Source organism: Accipiter gentilis, chromosome 22 (genome assembly GCF_929443795.1).
Source record: "Accipiter gentilis chromosome 22, bAccGen1.1, whole genome shotgun sequence".
NCBI lineage: Eukaryota > Metazoa > Chordata > Aves > Accipitriformes > Accipitridae > Astur > Astur gentilis.
The window spans coordinates 19402934-19418260 of record NC_064901.1 but is presented as its reverse complement, the minus strand read 5'-3'; the positions used below and the strand labels follow the sequence as shown (position 1 = coordinate 19418260).

At 50.3% G+C, this 15327-nt stretch overlaps 1 protein-coding gene across 11 annotated transcripts in view; it reads left to right on the top strand.

Moving 5' to 3' along the window:
- TYRO3 (TYRO3 protein tyrosine kinase) overlaps window positions 1–2845 on the top strand; it is a 44313-nt gene extending 41468 nt beyond the window's left edge. For 10 of the 11 annotated variants that reach the window (XM_049825244.1, XM_049825236.1, XM_049825245.1 and 7 more), the window contains one exon: window positions 410–2845. In XM_049825244.1, the coding sequence (XP_049681201.1) occupies window positions 410–785 (376 nt within the window). In that variant the 3' untranslated portion in view covers window positions 786–2845. The remainder of the gene's footprint in view (window positions 1–409) is intronic. The other variant, XR_007509129.1, reaches the window with a different exon arrangement.
- The last annotated feature ends 12482 nt before the right edge of the window (window positions 2846–15327 follow it).

Here is a 15327-nt window from a genome sequence, read left to right as displayed (position 1 = left end):
TGGAGGGATGGCTTCAGCCATGGCAGAGGTTGTCAGGATGCTTTTTGTGAATAAATTCAAAAGCTATTGCTAAATGGTGCCACGCTCACAGTCCTGTTCTAGCTCTCTGGAGACAGTGGAATGAGGTTTTGACCAAGAAGTTCAGCATCCTTTGACAGGGGTTTTGGGTTTTTTGGTACTGTCTAAATAATTATTTTGACCAGAATGAGAATGCCTTTGAAAATGGGAAGAAACAAGGAATTAGATGCATAATGGCTGCCTATGTGCTGTCACCTGTGCAAGGCCAAAGCCAATAGGTTTTGGGGAAGGTGTCTACGCTTTTTAAGCTGCACTGAGCAGAGCCCCTGTTTGGAGGTGCAGGGGGTGGCTGCTCTGCTTCTCAGTGCTCTTGTCTCGCTCTATTTTGCAGCTATGATCTCATGTGCAGATGTTGGCATCCTGAGCCCAAGCTACGCCCCAGCTTCGGAGTGCTCCGGTCCCAGCTGGAAATGATTCGTGGGAGGATGTCCACACTCTCTTCCAGTCAAGATCCTCTCTATGTCAACATTGGGAAGGACAAAGAGGCGTCTGGGAGTGACGCTGCCCTGCACGCCTCCTTTGGAAACACGGACGGTGAAGAGACCATTGCTGGGGCGGCCGCTGCTGTCACAAGTGACTATCGCTACATCATGAGCCCCTTGTGCCTTGGAGATGACGCCGAGGGTGAAAGGCATCCAGATGGGCAGGAAGGGGAGGACAAAAGCCTTCTGTATGAGCTGGAGACAGAAGGAGAGAAAAGTTGTTAGCCTGTACATAGCAGTGACACTCTGCTTCCCTGGGACGGGATATGTGCAGCCGCAGTGCCGTGTCACCTGGGGCTCTGATGCTGGATCTGGAATGGCTTTGAACAGCACTGGCCAGAGCTCTTGGGCAGCTTTTGCAGCTTTCACCACCTGTGTGGGCTGCAGTGGCAGACGGCTTGGAAGGACCACAACCCCAGCATCCCCTTGGATTTGGGGAGGGGGGGGAATAGGGTTTCAGGTTGATCGCATCCCGCTGAAAGGAGTTCAAAGTTAAGGCGGGCTCCTTCTCACTGACTGCTGGAGCAGAGCTGAATACGCCTTCTGTTCAGTCAGTGCTTGCTCTTGTGTAGATGTTGTCTTCGATCCTGGCTGCATGACTTCGGGACTGGTACCTCTGAAAACACTAGTGGGTATTTACACTATCATTCAGGACAAGAGGGCAAAATTCCTCTTGTGTTCACTCAGCAGTACTGCCTAGACTTGTTGCCTACCTCAGTGGTTCTCAAACTGATCTGCAGATCTGCTTCTACCCAGCACTGAATTCGAACCTCTGGCTTATTTCGTGCAGTGACACTTGCTGCTTCCTCAGTCTGAGGCCCTTGTAAGAGTTTCAGACGGTTTGGTGAGCGATGAAATTAGAAAAAATGAAAATCCAGCATCCCTCTTCACCCCACATATCTCTTTTATGTCTTTCTTTTTCTTCTGTTTGATGCCAATTCAGGCCTGACCAGACTTGCAGCTGGCATTTAAATACGAAGGGAGGGAGAGCAGCTGGCATGTGTGAGGACAGAATCCAACTTCAAAGGGATGCAAAGGAAACAGTGTAGAGAGGACTTAACAGCAGTATGGGGAAACAGTGCTAATTAATGCTAAGTGCTGCCCTCCAGGAGAGGAAAGAGGCAGCTTAGCTACAGAATGGCAGACTTGCTTCAGTTTCAGCGGGAGCAGGAATCGGCATTTGCTTTAAAACAGGATTCATTTAATCTTTCTCTTTAACAGTCCTATGACTTTTTCAAATAACCAAGTGCTGTAGCTGCTGTAGTGAAGTGTGAAATCGGTTTTGGGAAGGTGTGTGTGTTGGGGGGAACGGATCAACTAGGAGATCTCTTTCTGAAGAGAGAGTCCTCGTGATGAAAAAGCTTGAGAACCACTGGCCTTCCTATTTAGGAGGTCTTCTGGCACGCTGTAAAAGTCACATCAGAACATAGACTAGTATCACCGCAGCCTTCCAGACAGAGCAAAATTAATGGTTTTGCTCTTCGGGTTTTGTTTTGTTTTCCAATCGGCATGTCTGACTCACTATAACTGCAAGCGCTTGTGTGGTTTTTAATAATTTAATATTTTACTGTAAATCAGCATTTGTTTTGTGCAGTGGTTCCCAGCAAGGAAGTGCAGTTACATCTTACTCTACTTATCCTAAATATTTGCTAGATCTTAATTCCTTTTATTTCCAGTGCGCTGAAAACTCGGCAGTATCACAAGACTTAGGATTCCACGTTGTTCTTCCTCAGAAACGAATACCACAAATGTCATCATTTGCTGAGTTGGCAAAGGTGGGACCAATAAGTCAAATGAAGTTGCAGACTTGGTATCAGAACACTCCACCCTTCAATGCCCAGTATTTGCTTATTGTAAGGTTCGGGGCTAACTACAAAATTCAGGTCCAGTTTCAGCCCTTAGCGAGAATACTTCCTAGGGAAGGGGACTTTCAGTCTGGGGCTTGGGCATGGATCCTTTCTGTAAAGTTTCCTACTGAACAGCAATGTCCTACAGATGTCTCCAGAAGTTCAGTACAGTTTCTCAGTCACAAACTGCTCCATCCTATACCCCAGGCAGTACAGGGTTTTCTCTTCATTTAGCTGGAATGCTGTAAATGCAGGTGAGAAGATAACACCTAACAAACGGTAACAAAAACCTGTGCGGTGCACGTTCGCAGTGAGGGCAGAAAGCTATGCTCCCTGCAGCTGCCTGGGAAGCGCAGATGTACATATAGATTCTAACTTTGGGAAGCATGTCTTTAGTTTTTATGCATTTTTTAATAATAAAACATGTACTGTGTCTGAGTCCCAGCCTCTTATCTGTGGCAGACTTTGTGATGATGCTCACTTACTGGGTGGGGTCATAGCAAATCTGTCAGCCCCAGCTGGAAGCTGTCTTTCTCCCTTCACCAAGCACGATTAAGCTACGTCTTTGAGGCAGAGAGCATGTTTGGCCTCCCCAGATGGCAGTTACTCTGCATTGCTCCAACCTTGAGACTGTGAAGGCCAAAATCTGATGGGTACGGGCCAGTGGTTCCACAAAGAGGCAGGCTCTGCGGCCACCGCTGTGTGGGAGCTTAGACAGAAGCCCTTACTGGGATGTGCCGCATCCTACCTGGAATGCAAAACCTCTGCATCAGTTCCTCGCTGAAAACTGTCGCCTTCACCCAATCAACTACTGGCAGTGCTCCCTGTGGAAGAGAGGTTTGGAGGTGGTGGGTGAAATTCAGCTGCTGAGTCAAATGTTCCAAGCACAACATAAAAGACCTGGGTTTCCAGCTCGCAGAGAAGAAAAGGTGTACCTCACGCTTTTATTCATCAGCGAACAGCACGTTGCACGCCCTCTGCCTGCCAGCTCACACAGAGAGGAAGAGTGATGGTAAGCAGTACGAGTGCTCACCCCCCTATCTGCAATGCAGGAAAAACGACTTCCGAAGCACGAAGCGGCTGATTTAGTTAATATTTTAAGGTTCCATTGCCAAGTGATGTCCCTTGGAGCTGGTTCAAATGATGATTTAATCCCTTTGCACGCAAGCCTGGTCAGACCAGGTACAAATGAGGCTGTGTTGTGGGTGGGAGAAGCGACACCAGAAGAAGACCTAGTGAGAAAAGAGGGAGGAAAGGAGATTTTAAAATGGGGACAGATGGGACGAGCTGTGAAGACAGCAAACAAGGGAGTCGGAAAGCAGAGATGGGGCATTTTATATATGAAATCCCAGAACAGAGAAGGCATTGCCCCAGGTGGGACCAGGCAAGGGTCTGAGGTGGGGGCTGGCTTTGTGTTTTGGTAAAGGATGACATGCTCTGGTCCACCTCGGGTGCCCTGCGTTGAGTTGGTCTTAAATCGTAAAGAGGCCGCATGCAGCTGGCCTGGCTCTGCATCTGCTTGGGGACAGCACTGTGACCCTGGCCCCAGGGAAGCTTTAGCCTTAAAGTTCTGATTTAGGCACCAGCCTGGCACACTGGTTTCTGAACTAAACCAAATGTTTCCCCCACAAGCACCCTTTTTTTCCACCACCCCCGTACAACAGTGCGGACCCTGCCATCGTCCCAAGCAGCAGCCCTAGTCCCGTCCCCTGCGGTGGGACAGCCGAGGGGCGCCGCACGTTGCTGCTGAAGCAACCTCTGTCCCACACCACTAAGCCTGACCACGCTCCTCCTCCGTCCACATCTCCCTGAGGATTGGGACAGGGTCTCCCGCTTTCTAACACAGGCTCAAGCCACTCAGGGCAGTTACCAGCTCAGTTCTGAGGTAGTGTGAGCCCACAGCGCCCAGCAAGGGCACAGGCAACGCTCACAGCACCGTCTGTGTTATGTAGGGGTAGTTAATGCACAAGGAGAGATGCCTCCATCAGCTCCAGTGCCAGGGCTCACTGATGGGCCCTAGACGGCGGGCTGCGCTGGCAGCTCAGCCTGCAGATACAGGGATGCTCCAGCCCGATCCGATACGTGCGCAGTGTGGGGAATAGGGTGCTCAGGGCTGACGGCTCAGTAGGTGCTCGCAGTGTGTGGATATACCTCGGAGCTAATGCACAGCTACCCTGGGGCCTGCCGCCTTCCTTCTTGGCCTGTGTTTGCAGGGAAGTCTTGCAGTCTTGACTCCCTGAAGCCAAATGCAATTAGCTTTGAGTAGAAGTTTGAATCTGGCTGGCCAGAGCAAGGAATGATGTTTGCACATAGATATTTTCCTGATTTATATTCTGTTTTGCTGGTATTCTCCCCTGATGCTCAACAGCCACCAACTTTTGCAAATTCTCATATTTTTTTACCAGGGATTTCTGTGAGGGACCCTCACACACAGTCCTAATTTTATACTGATTTGTTATTTAACACCCCTTATGCTCCCTTAAAATAGCAAGTTGTTCTACGAACACTCAGAGGGAAGGAAGCCTGGTCTCCTGTGGATTTGCATCCCGTGGGTGGTTGGAAGCCCTGGGTGAAGCTTGTCCCTAGTTAAGGTACTTACAAGAGCTTTTCCCTGGGTGGAGTCTCTGATGCCCAATACAAAGTCATTGAATTTCCATTTGCAGTGAAGGTACCGACGTGGCACTAATAGGGTCTGCCACATACAGCCTCTTTTCAGAAAACTTGTAGGAACTTAATTATCCTTCAGACCTTGATCTTGCCATCACATTTGGCTGAAATGAAGCAGTGGATTCAAAAGCTATTAAGGCCAACACGTGCAGCTGGTGATCAGAAAGCCTTGTTACCATGGGAAACTGAGCTAAAAATCAATTACTTAGTCCAAGAACAGAAAACACTGACGGACATGGTTTTTGATTGCATTTGCTCTCATGTAAAAGGAACTCGGCGTCAGTATGAATCAGACCTCAGTCACTGCACTGAGGTCTAGAGACAAAACAAAGATGATGGACTCCTCGCTTACTAATTACTCTGTGGGTCCTCCAGCTTGGGGCATGCCGAGCCAGGTCATTCCCAAATGCAGTTAAGCTGGGGGAACAGAACATATTCTGGTCATGTTTGACAATAGGACCAAAATTAGGAGCCGGGTATTTCAGAGGCACAGTTGCTGGCTCCCACCAAGCAGGAGGCGCTCCGATGAGCCACCAGCCACAGCTTGAAAAGTATCTAAACAGCTTTTATTTCCCCCAGTTTCTTTTCACTGGCTTAAAATAGAACTGAAAGAAACGTTTGACCTCAGGAAATAGACGGCTCTTGTTGATTTAAGCTTTGTTGAGTTCAGTAGGGATTTTATGGGGCTGGATTAGGTTCCAGAAGAGTCTTTATAGGAGGTGGCTCTTGCCAGCCTGTGGTGTGAGGATGAAGGAATTCCTGAAGAGGAAAGAGGGTTTGCGTGCATAAACGATCTAATGGGGAATATAAGGTATTGCACTACATGCCGATAAACACAGTGCCAGTAAAGATGACAAAAAGGGGGAGTTGAGACAAACGGTGGGGCATTGGAGAGAAGCACACTCTGTACCCTGCAACATGGCAATTAGTGCAGCAAATCCAGAAGGTCGCTGCTTTCTTAGTTAATATATAAGACAATGATGCTGGCTGCTACCCTGTCATTACCCGAGCTGCGTGGGAGACCGCTGCTGCCTCTCTACTTCTGCTTTGCCAGTGAATGCCTCTTCAACAGCCACTTTTGCTTGTGCAACGCAGGTGTTAGCTTGAGCGGAGAGCCTTTTGGTCACTTGCTGCTGCCTCTCCTTGTTTCTTCTTATTAAATTACCTTAAAAGAAGCTAAAAAACCCCAAGGTTCACAGTGCTAGACAACGTAAAGCAGCATGCCTCCACTAACAACAGGTAAGGTTCAGACCTAATAAATACATTTTCCGGTATTATTTGTCTACATTATCCCTCCTCTTTGCACAAAGATAGATAAAGAGAAACAGGAGGAGAAATATTCTGCGGGCTTGTGGCTGGGTGTACGAGGAGCGATCGAGCTTTAACAGCCTTTTGGTGCCATGAACCTTGTACCTGAGCTGCAGGGTGTAAGGGCAAAGGAAGATGCAGACTTGAGGGTTATGCAGCAGACCCAAACCATGCCCTGGAACAAAACAGGCACTTAGCTGTTGCCAGAACCCCTGGTACTAAAAAAAAACTGTGTCAAATCCCGACTTCGAGGCTTGGCATTTACTCAGCAGAGAGCTGGGGCTGTTTAAGACCCATCTCCCCAGTATTTCTTTGCTCCCTCTCTGCTGGAATTGGGGATCCTGGTAGCCGGGAGCAGTGGTGCCGGCGCTGCTGAAGGTAGCGAAGACAGCAGATGATGCACAGAAAAGGATGAAGCACGGGCACATGTTTCTACCAGGTCTGCTGTGGGGGTGGAAATCTCCGGCAGAGCAAACAGCCGGTGACTTCTCACACTCCCTCCCCTCCGTCTGATTCACTCCAGCTTGTCTGCCAATACTCCCAATTACGCCAATGCATTTTCATTGAAGCTGATACGTTGGGCTGTACCTGAGGCAACGACTGGGCTCGCTACGTGAAATATTTGCCATATTTTCCACCTATTGATGAAATCTCTCTGGGTCATCGCTGAAATTGCTCAGGGCTGCTGTCCTGCCAGTGGGCCAACCTTTTCTGCAGGCATCATCAGGCAAGGATCCAAGTGAGAGGAGCTGAACCTATTTATAGCAGAAAATAACATGACTTGATATTTCTCCTTTTTCTATCTTAATATACTCCGGGAAATATTGCCAGTCTGCTGAGCTCTGTCAAGCTGTAGGTAGGGACCCGCAGTACTGTAACTGAAGACAACAGTTGGCCCACAGGGGCTTTATTTGGGGGATTTATGCGCTCACATTTGACCATCGTTGCCTCAGTGGAGCAGACCTTATCCCAGAGGTCTCCTGCACCACAGGCCTGAATGGCCTGTTGCCGATACTGGTATAAATCAGCGAGAAAGGCACCAAGATCATCAGAGGTTGGTTCCCTGGCATGAAAATAACACAGCTGAGAGAAGGATGTAGTCTGTAATCTGGAAATGCACCTGGCCTGCCTTTAGACCATGCCCTGACCTCTCCTGGGTGAGGATGATTTGCTGGGATGACGTCGGTTTTCCTCCTCGTGCCTGTTCAGCTGCTGAAGCGTTATTTAGCAGCGCTGAGCCCTGATGCTGAGCCCACAGCAGGGGCAACGCGCAGCAGTTCACGGAAGTCCATGGGATGATGCCGTCACAAGGCTGGCAAGAGTTCAACATCGTGCTTTACAGCTTGCCTGTTTCTAGACTAATTTCTATTGGCATTCAGAAATCTGTGAATGTAGAAAATCTGCACTTGCCTTCGTTCCAGGAAGGCTCTAAACTGTCATGAGAAAAAATTAATGGATTTATTTTCTCAGTAAACATCTTACAAATGGCCTGGGCAACAGACTATCACTGACAGTGAGCTTGGCAAATAGAGAAAAAAGATGTTCTTAGCACAACATTAGGGCGAATGGGGGGTAAAATCCTCAAGAAGACGAGGCTTTCTGTGGTCTTCCCATGCATTAGCAGGGTGAGGTGTATCTCTGTCTGCCCCACAACTCTCCTTTCCTGGACCTGCTATTGCAGGTGGAAGCAAGGCGCTGCCTTGTTTTCACCAGCTATGGTGGAAGGGCTCAACATACCTTTCCCTCGGTGCAGATCAACCCACAGACAATGGCGGCTGTCCCATTTTCTTCCCACTTGAGCTTTTGCTTGCAGGGAGGATGCTGGAAACAGGAGCTGAGCTGGCTGTGCAGGCATTGGTGGTGGGTTTCCTCCTGAGGTGCACAGAAAAGCCCTGGGGCAGCCTGAGGTGGGCAAGGTTTTACCCTGAGGACGTTGGGGATCGAATTCCCTTTTGGCCCCCCCAGGGCCGGCTGCAGAGGGCTGGCCAGGGAGCTGGCATCGGCTGCTTCAGCAGAGAGCTGGGAAAGTTCAGGGAGGGCAGTGGTGGGATAATGTGCCCTTTGGGGACATTTTGTCCTTTGCAGCGCAACATTTGTGTCTCTCAGAAACGCCGGCTTCCTCTCCTACAGCAGGAATCAGAGCTGCTGTAGGCACTCGTCTGACAGCAGACTTTGGCCTGGTTTTTAAAATCCCATTGTTTACATTTCTCAGAAATGCACCCATAAAGGCGGTTGAACATGAGCCCTCCAGAAAGCTGAAGACATTCATTTAACGACCTGCAGGTCTATAGGGGAAACCCTTCACCAGTCGCTAGAAAATCCTGTTTCCCTCACAGCTCTCCTTCCAGGTGCCCTCCTGCCTGCCTGGCCACGAAATCCTATTTTGCATCCCACGAACACAATTTCAACACCTCCCCTCAGCCACGTTCTCCTTCAAGTCCCTGCCCTGACTTGGGTAGAGAGCTGCCATCCTGCCTGGCTTGGGGCAGCCCCAGCACCAACAGCAGCCCCTGAGCCCCAGTAGCGTTTCCACCCTTGAGGATTCTGTGGGTGCCCGGTTGGATCCTTCACCTTGCTGACCAATTCAAGACCTTTGCCACCATGTCACTGGACCGTCCTGGGGGTCTGAGCCGGCAGGCAGACTCCGCTGGCTGGCCTCCGCACTCCACTCTGCTTAGCGGTCTTGCTGGTGAACAGTGAAGAGTAATCCCGCTTACGTTTCTGAATATGAATTTTAATGTGATTCAGCTGTCAAAAGGGAGTAGCAGATTGCTGAGCGAGAGAAACTTCTGGTCTCTGGCTCCACGCAGTCTGAGAGTTGGGAGATTTTCTTGGCCAGACTTTTACTTCTGCTCAGTTACACCTATTGACTCCTGCAAAACTACAGGAAGCATCCGAAATGAGAATTTGGCCCCAAACTATCAATATTTGCTTTGCATTGACATTCGGCATGCAAAACCTGATGAGATTTCTGGATGTACAGTTGGTGAGTTCCCATGTGAAGCCAACAGTGAAACAGGCTTGGGAGAGATGGAGAAACACCTTCGACAGGTGCCAGCTCTCAGTCCATGCAGAATTTGTTGCGTGTTTGCTCCCTAGGATGCTTATGCAGTTTTGTGATGTGGTTATGTTGTTTATCAGCAGCATCTATGTAAAAAGTGCTTTGCATATTTGACGGTTGCCTTGTCTGTGCCATTTTGTAATTTTTCTGGATGTATTTCAGTGAAATACATAACGTGTGAACACTGGCTTTAAGCGGACACCTTAGCATGTCCTTGCTTTCGATAAGGATGCTGCTTTCATAGTGAATGTCCTGACAATCCCTACTCACCCCACACTGGGGAGTTTTGCCTGAAGCCCCACTGGGACGTGGGCTGCGGGAATGCACGTACCGCTCCCGGGCTGCCGGTTCCCAGGTCTGGAGAGGAGCTGGACTGAAGCAACCATCCCTGCCCCAGATGGGTACAGCACAAGCGGCAGGTTGCTAGCAGCAACTGTGTTGGTCCTTGAATACACCCTGGCTGCACTACCCACTGATGCAGCAATAGCTTTCGAGCAAGTTTCCTTACCTCGGGTGAGACGGTGAGGACTGGTGCTCTGCTGCCGGGTATCTGCGCTGGTCTCTGGGTTACGTGCCTGCCTCGGGAGATTTATTTTTCCTTTGCACCAGCCTCTGAGGTAGGACACGGGTGGTAGCCAAGCAGGCAGGTGCTTAGGGCAGCGAGTTGCTTCGGGTGGCAAAATTGCCCATCTCACTGCTTAGCTCTGCCAGGGCAGTGCTGCTGAGGCTGGGAGACAAGGCGGGGAGAGGGTGCCCCCACACACAAGTGGGACGGCTGATGCCTCGGGCTCCCCCCCCGCCTGCTGTTGGCCACTCACGCACCCTTGAGGAGGGCAAAAATTTTGCAAATATGTAAGCATACCGCATTTTGATCTAGATACCCGCAATGGTCTGAAGGTAGTTTCCAACCCATCCAGCAAATTTGGTGCCCCCTCTGCTTCCCCTCTGAGCAGTGCCCCAGCCCCTGCTCCTTCCCTTTCCACTTCTCCTCTCTTTCCCTTTTCCTTCCTCCCTTCACACCTGGAGAAGGCCCCCTGCTTTGAGGAAGGGCCAAAGCCTTGGCCCCAGCGTGCTGGTGGGTGCTGGTGGGTGGCAGAGCTCTGGCCCTTGCAGGAGGGATGAGCTGTGCCTGCTTCACGTCTCCTTGCACCGGTGTAAGGCAGGCTGGAGAGGCTGCAGGGCAAGGGTATAGTCTGTCTTTTAGTGCCATTTAGATCTTTAATATCGTTTGGGGCTTTCAAAGCTGCACTCTCAAAGCTGCTTTAAATGAGGATATTGCAGCATGAGAGCTACTGGCTTCACGTATCTGAGAAATCATCAGCACTTCCAACTTAAAAGGAAACACTTCTAGGAGCCAGCCAGCGGCTTTGGCGCTTACAGGAAGGTCAGCCAGCAGCGCTAAAATCAGGTGCCTCAAAACCGCAGCTGCTTTTGCGCTGGTGCTTACAGATGCACTTAAGGGGTTTCGCAGCTGGTGCTTTCTGCTGGGTCTCCAGGGCAGCTCCCTACTCGTTTGGATCAAAAGCAATCAGCATTCGGGTCCCCACGGTGTGGACATGTGTGTATGGAGCACGGACAAACCCCGGGGCTGTACTGGGGGCGGGGGGGTTGGCCCTCACGAAAGAGGGGCTGGGGAGCCAGCCTCGACCTCCTCCCCACGTCCTCCACGGTGTATTTCAGGAAAGGTTTATCCCCCCTCCCTCCCCACCGCCATTTATTAAAAGGTCTCAGATTTATGCCATGGCGATAATGATCTGCGCCTGCATCCTCCTTCCTTGCAGCTTTGGTGGGAGGAAGGTTTAACCCCTCGCTCTGGGAGTCGCCCGTTACAGTAGGGAAGGGGCAGCACCAGACCAGGCGCCCCCGGGTCGGTGGTTTTTAGCCATCAGGGCAGGGAAGGATTTGTTAGGTTGCGGTCCCTTCAAAAGGGGAGAAGGAAGGAAGAAGACCAGGCTCGGCAAGGCTTATCACAGCAGAAGACCCAAACCTCCAGTTTGGGTCCAGCAGCTGAGAGAAACAGCAAGGCTGGCAGAGCAGCGCTGGGCGGGTTGTTTGCCATTCCCTCAGGGAGCGCTGATCTTGAGCCAGATCCCAGAGGTAGCTTGTGCCCATTAGGAACTGGCCCACAGCAAGAAAGCCAAGTCCAAGCGCCTCACCACAGATGCATTCCCAGGAGCTCTCTGCCTTAAATAAACACCGTGCCAGGAGCAAACTGCAGAGAGACAGGCGGCAGCCAGCAGCCTGCCTCCTTTGGGTGCTGCGGCACGTCTCCTCTCTGTATAAAGAGGGAGGGCGAGGGGCCGGAGTGCAGTCCTGTTTCTGCCCTGCCTGCTTTGGGCTGGGGAGGGCAACAGTTTGCACAAGCCAGCGAGGGGGAAATTCAGAGTTTGCGACTGTCCCTGGTCCCTGTGGAGGAAAGCTGGCATGGGAAGATGCTGTGGGGAAGAGGACTTGGCCATCTTGCAGTCTTCTGTAAAAGAGAAAGCAGGATCCCAGACTCAGCGGCGCAGGCTCTCGCATGTGTCCAGGGACAGCGAGGTGTTGTCTTCACCACCACCCGACCACCGGTCAGGAAGACCTAAGAAGGAAGGCTACTAGGGGAAGCAGCCCGGAGACTTCAAGTGAGCTCTAGGTGGGCTTTATTACAGCCGTGAAACAAAACGAACAATAAAGCGAGGGGCGGGCCTTCTACTTTGCCTGCTGTTTTTTTCCTTGCAGAGTTATTTAAGAAAATCTGGACAGGCCTTCCTCCTAACCTTACCTCTGCAGTCCCAGCAGCTCATCCCTGGCCTCAGGCTCTGGAAAGACGAGCCTTTCTTGCTGTACAATTACGCTGCTACCTTTGCAGCTCTGCTGACAGGTATAAAGGGAAAGTTTGGGCTTAAATCCTTGCGGATGATGCACAACAGCAGCGACACCAGGTGTAACCCAGACAACTGATCTTTTGTAAAACTTTGCCCAATAAAAACAACATGAAGGAACTCTTAGAAAGCAACCACCATCAATGAACACCTTGCATGTATTCCGATAAGGAAGTCCTTATCTGGGATGCAAAATCGACACTAGAAAGCTAGTAAATGCCAGCTTCACCATTATCTCAGCAATCTTTATCTGGCTCCCATGTGCATAATGCCGATTTCATGAGAAATTCACACATTAGTTTCTCCATAGGATCCTGACTCATTCAGCACCCAGGAAGTTGCATCGTTAGTTCTGACATTTTGCAGACTTTGAATGATTGATTAAAGCGCTTAAATAACATACTTCAAACAGAAGGGTGGTGGTGGTTGTTGTTAAATGCAATTATTGTTGTTTAAATGTAATTATTTTTACATTATGACTAATTAGAAATGGATATTATTAATGGAAGAATAAAATCTGTTTATCAGGGTTTGAATCCTGCAGTCATTGGGAATAAACAGACCAGGTAATGAATTTGGCAATAAAATGCCAGCCTTAGGCATAGACCAGATTTAGCGCCGCCCCTTCTCTTTGTATCACACTTCCTTCCTCCCACGAGCTCAGCCCACTCAAAACCTGTATAATTTCTTCCTAGAAAAGGATGTGCCTGTTTCTGCTCAGTTTTCTAAAGCATATGCCTTTATTTCCTAAATATGTTCCTCAGCGGGAACTCTCTTAATGGATTTACAGGCCCATTTTATCACCCTTACTGGGATGGGTGGGAATGGAAGAGCTGATAAAGTTGGGGTTTGATTTAGGGTGGAGGGGAGGAGGCTGGCGGTGAACAATCTGCGAACAGGAGAGCAGAGAGAAGCGGGAGAGTGAGTGGGAGCCTCTGGGTGAACTGGTGATGTGGAAGAGCATGTGGTCCCTGGGCAAACACACCCCTGGAAGAACAGGTACTGCTCTTCCCCCAGTTTCCCCCTTTAAAGGTTTTATTCAGAAAGGAAAGGAGTGGGAGAGGAGGAATATTCTTCTCCTCATTTACTTAAGCTCCCTCAACTCTAGCTTCCCAATACTCAGCTTTCAAAAAAACCCTGAATAGCCAACAAACAGACGATTGTTCATAGGTGGAAAAAAGCAGCAAAGAATTTTCCTGCAAAACCTCACCCCGTAATTTGGGCACCTCTGCTTCAAATTACACTCACATTTTCAAACTTAAGATTTCCAAATCTGACTTGCATAGGAACTCCTTCAGCAGAGCAGTCGTGAGATCTGCCTCTCTCAGACAAAGGATAGGTTTTGCACTTAGAGACCAAAATGACACTTTTTTTTTTTTTAGCTGTATCGCACTGTCGGCTCATTTCTATGATATTCACAAACACCATCAGGTTTCCTTCAAAACTGCTCTACTCGAAATGTCTTTTTCCCCTGAGAAATAAATATGAATGACCTACTTCCCCTGCACGTGTTATCTGTCATTTCTCCAGAGCCCCAACATCTCTGGTTGCCTTCGCGTTACTTTATTCTTTCCTGGGTTTGCGACATCATTACATTTAATGTCAAATGGTAAATTTCATTTGCGTGACGTTTCCTCTGCTTGGCCAGTTAACTAAAACACATCTTGCAGATGGGAACTGGGCACCGCACCCCTTATGGCAGCAGGAATTTAAAAGAAGCAGTCGAAGCTTGGCCATCCCTCCATCTGCTCACAAACTCCAAAAAGGCAGGACCCAAACCCGCCGGTGCTTACTCCGCCAGCTGACACCCAAACGCTTCCAAACTTTGGCTGCAAGATTGCACAAGCCCACCAGAGGTTTAGCTTACGCACTGGTTCATAAGTTTGTAATCTTTGTGTATGGATTCCTCAAAAATATTTATCTAATAGGTGAGAGAGGTTTTTGAGCCGCTCAGTGATCTGGGAACCAACCACTCATTTGGTATCAATTCAAAAGGAAGTTCAGTTTTGTAAAAGTATGGATCTGCGCCTAATTAGACACCTCCCTTTTTACATCCCTCGGGGACTCCTCAGCCACGTTGTCATGTTACCACGCCTGGGGAATGCCGATTGCTGCCGCGACTGAGCACCTTTCGAGGCCAAGACCTCAGTCACAGAAATTTTAGCCCAGGGCTACATTACTGTGCTGTTTACCGTCATCTTTTGTTTACATTTTTAATTAGTTTCCATTACATGTGACCTGCCTATACCCAAGGCAACCTGAAATTCTCCTTTGAGACTGCGCAGGACTCCTCTTTCTCTGATGCAGTAACCGCGCTCCGCGGGTTACAATTGCCACCCAGCTCATCCGGCCTCACCTATCTGTAGGTGCCCACGCTGCCTATAGCTCAGGGGCTTTCGTTTAGGTGGGGGTTTTTTTTTGCTTCAGCATTTGTTCCCGTTATTTTACTCTGGACCGAATATGGACTTTCTGGATGGTCGCCTCCAGAATCACCTTCTGTCCAAGCGGCGCAGGGGTGTTTCTATTCCGAGACGTTACCGAATACGTCCCCTCACAGAAGCGGGGGGCATTTATTTGTTAAACTCCGTCAGCTCATCGATAACCACGGGAAGCTTCCTCCTGTTGACTCACTCATCGCGGACGGTCAACCAACACCTCACGGCCGGGCGTTCGGTTGTGGCTCCGATTCCCGCCGGACCATCGCTCCCCGCCGCACCGAACCCCCATTTTTCGGTGATTCACCAGTGCCGCTGGTCGGAAGGCAGGAGGTGAGTCGAGGCCGCGGCGGTACCGGCCTCACCCGCCGCTCCGCCACAGGGAGTCCCGGGAAGGCGCCCGGTGCCGCCCGCTCCCCCCAGGTCGCGGGAGGGGGGCGCCCCCCCCCCTCCTCCCTCAGCAGCGGGGCCGGCCCGGTCGCCCGTCGCCGCCATCCCGTGACGGGACGGGGTGAGGTGGCGGGGGGGGGGGGGGGGGGGGCGGGGGAGGGGGGGGGGGGGGAACGGCCGCCCGTGCGGCCCACGCGC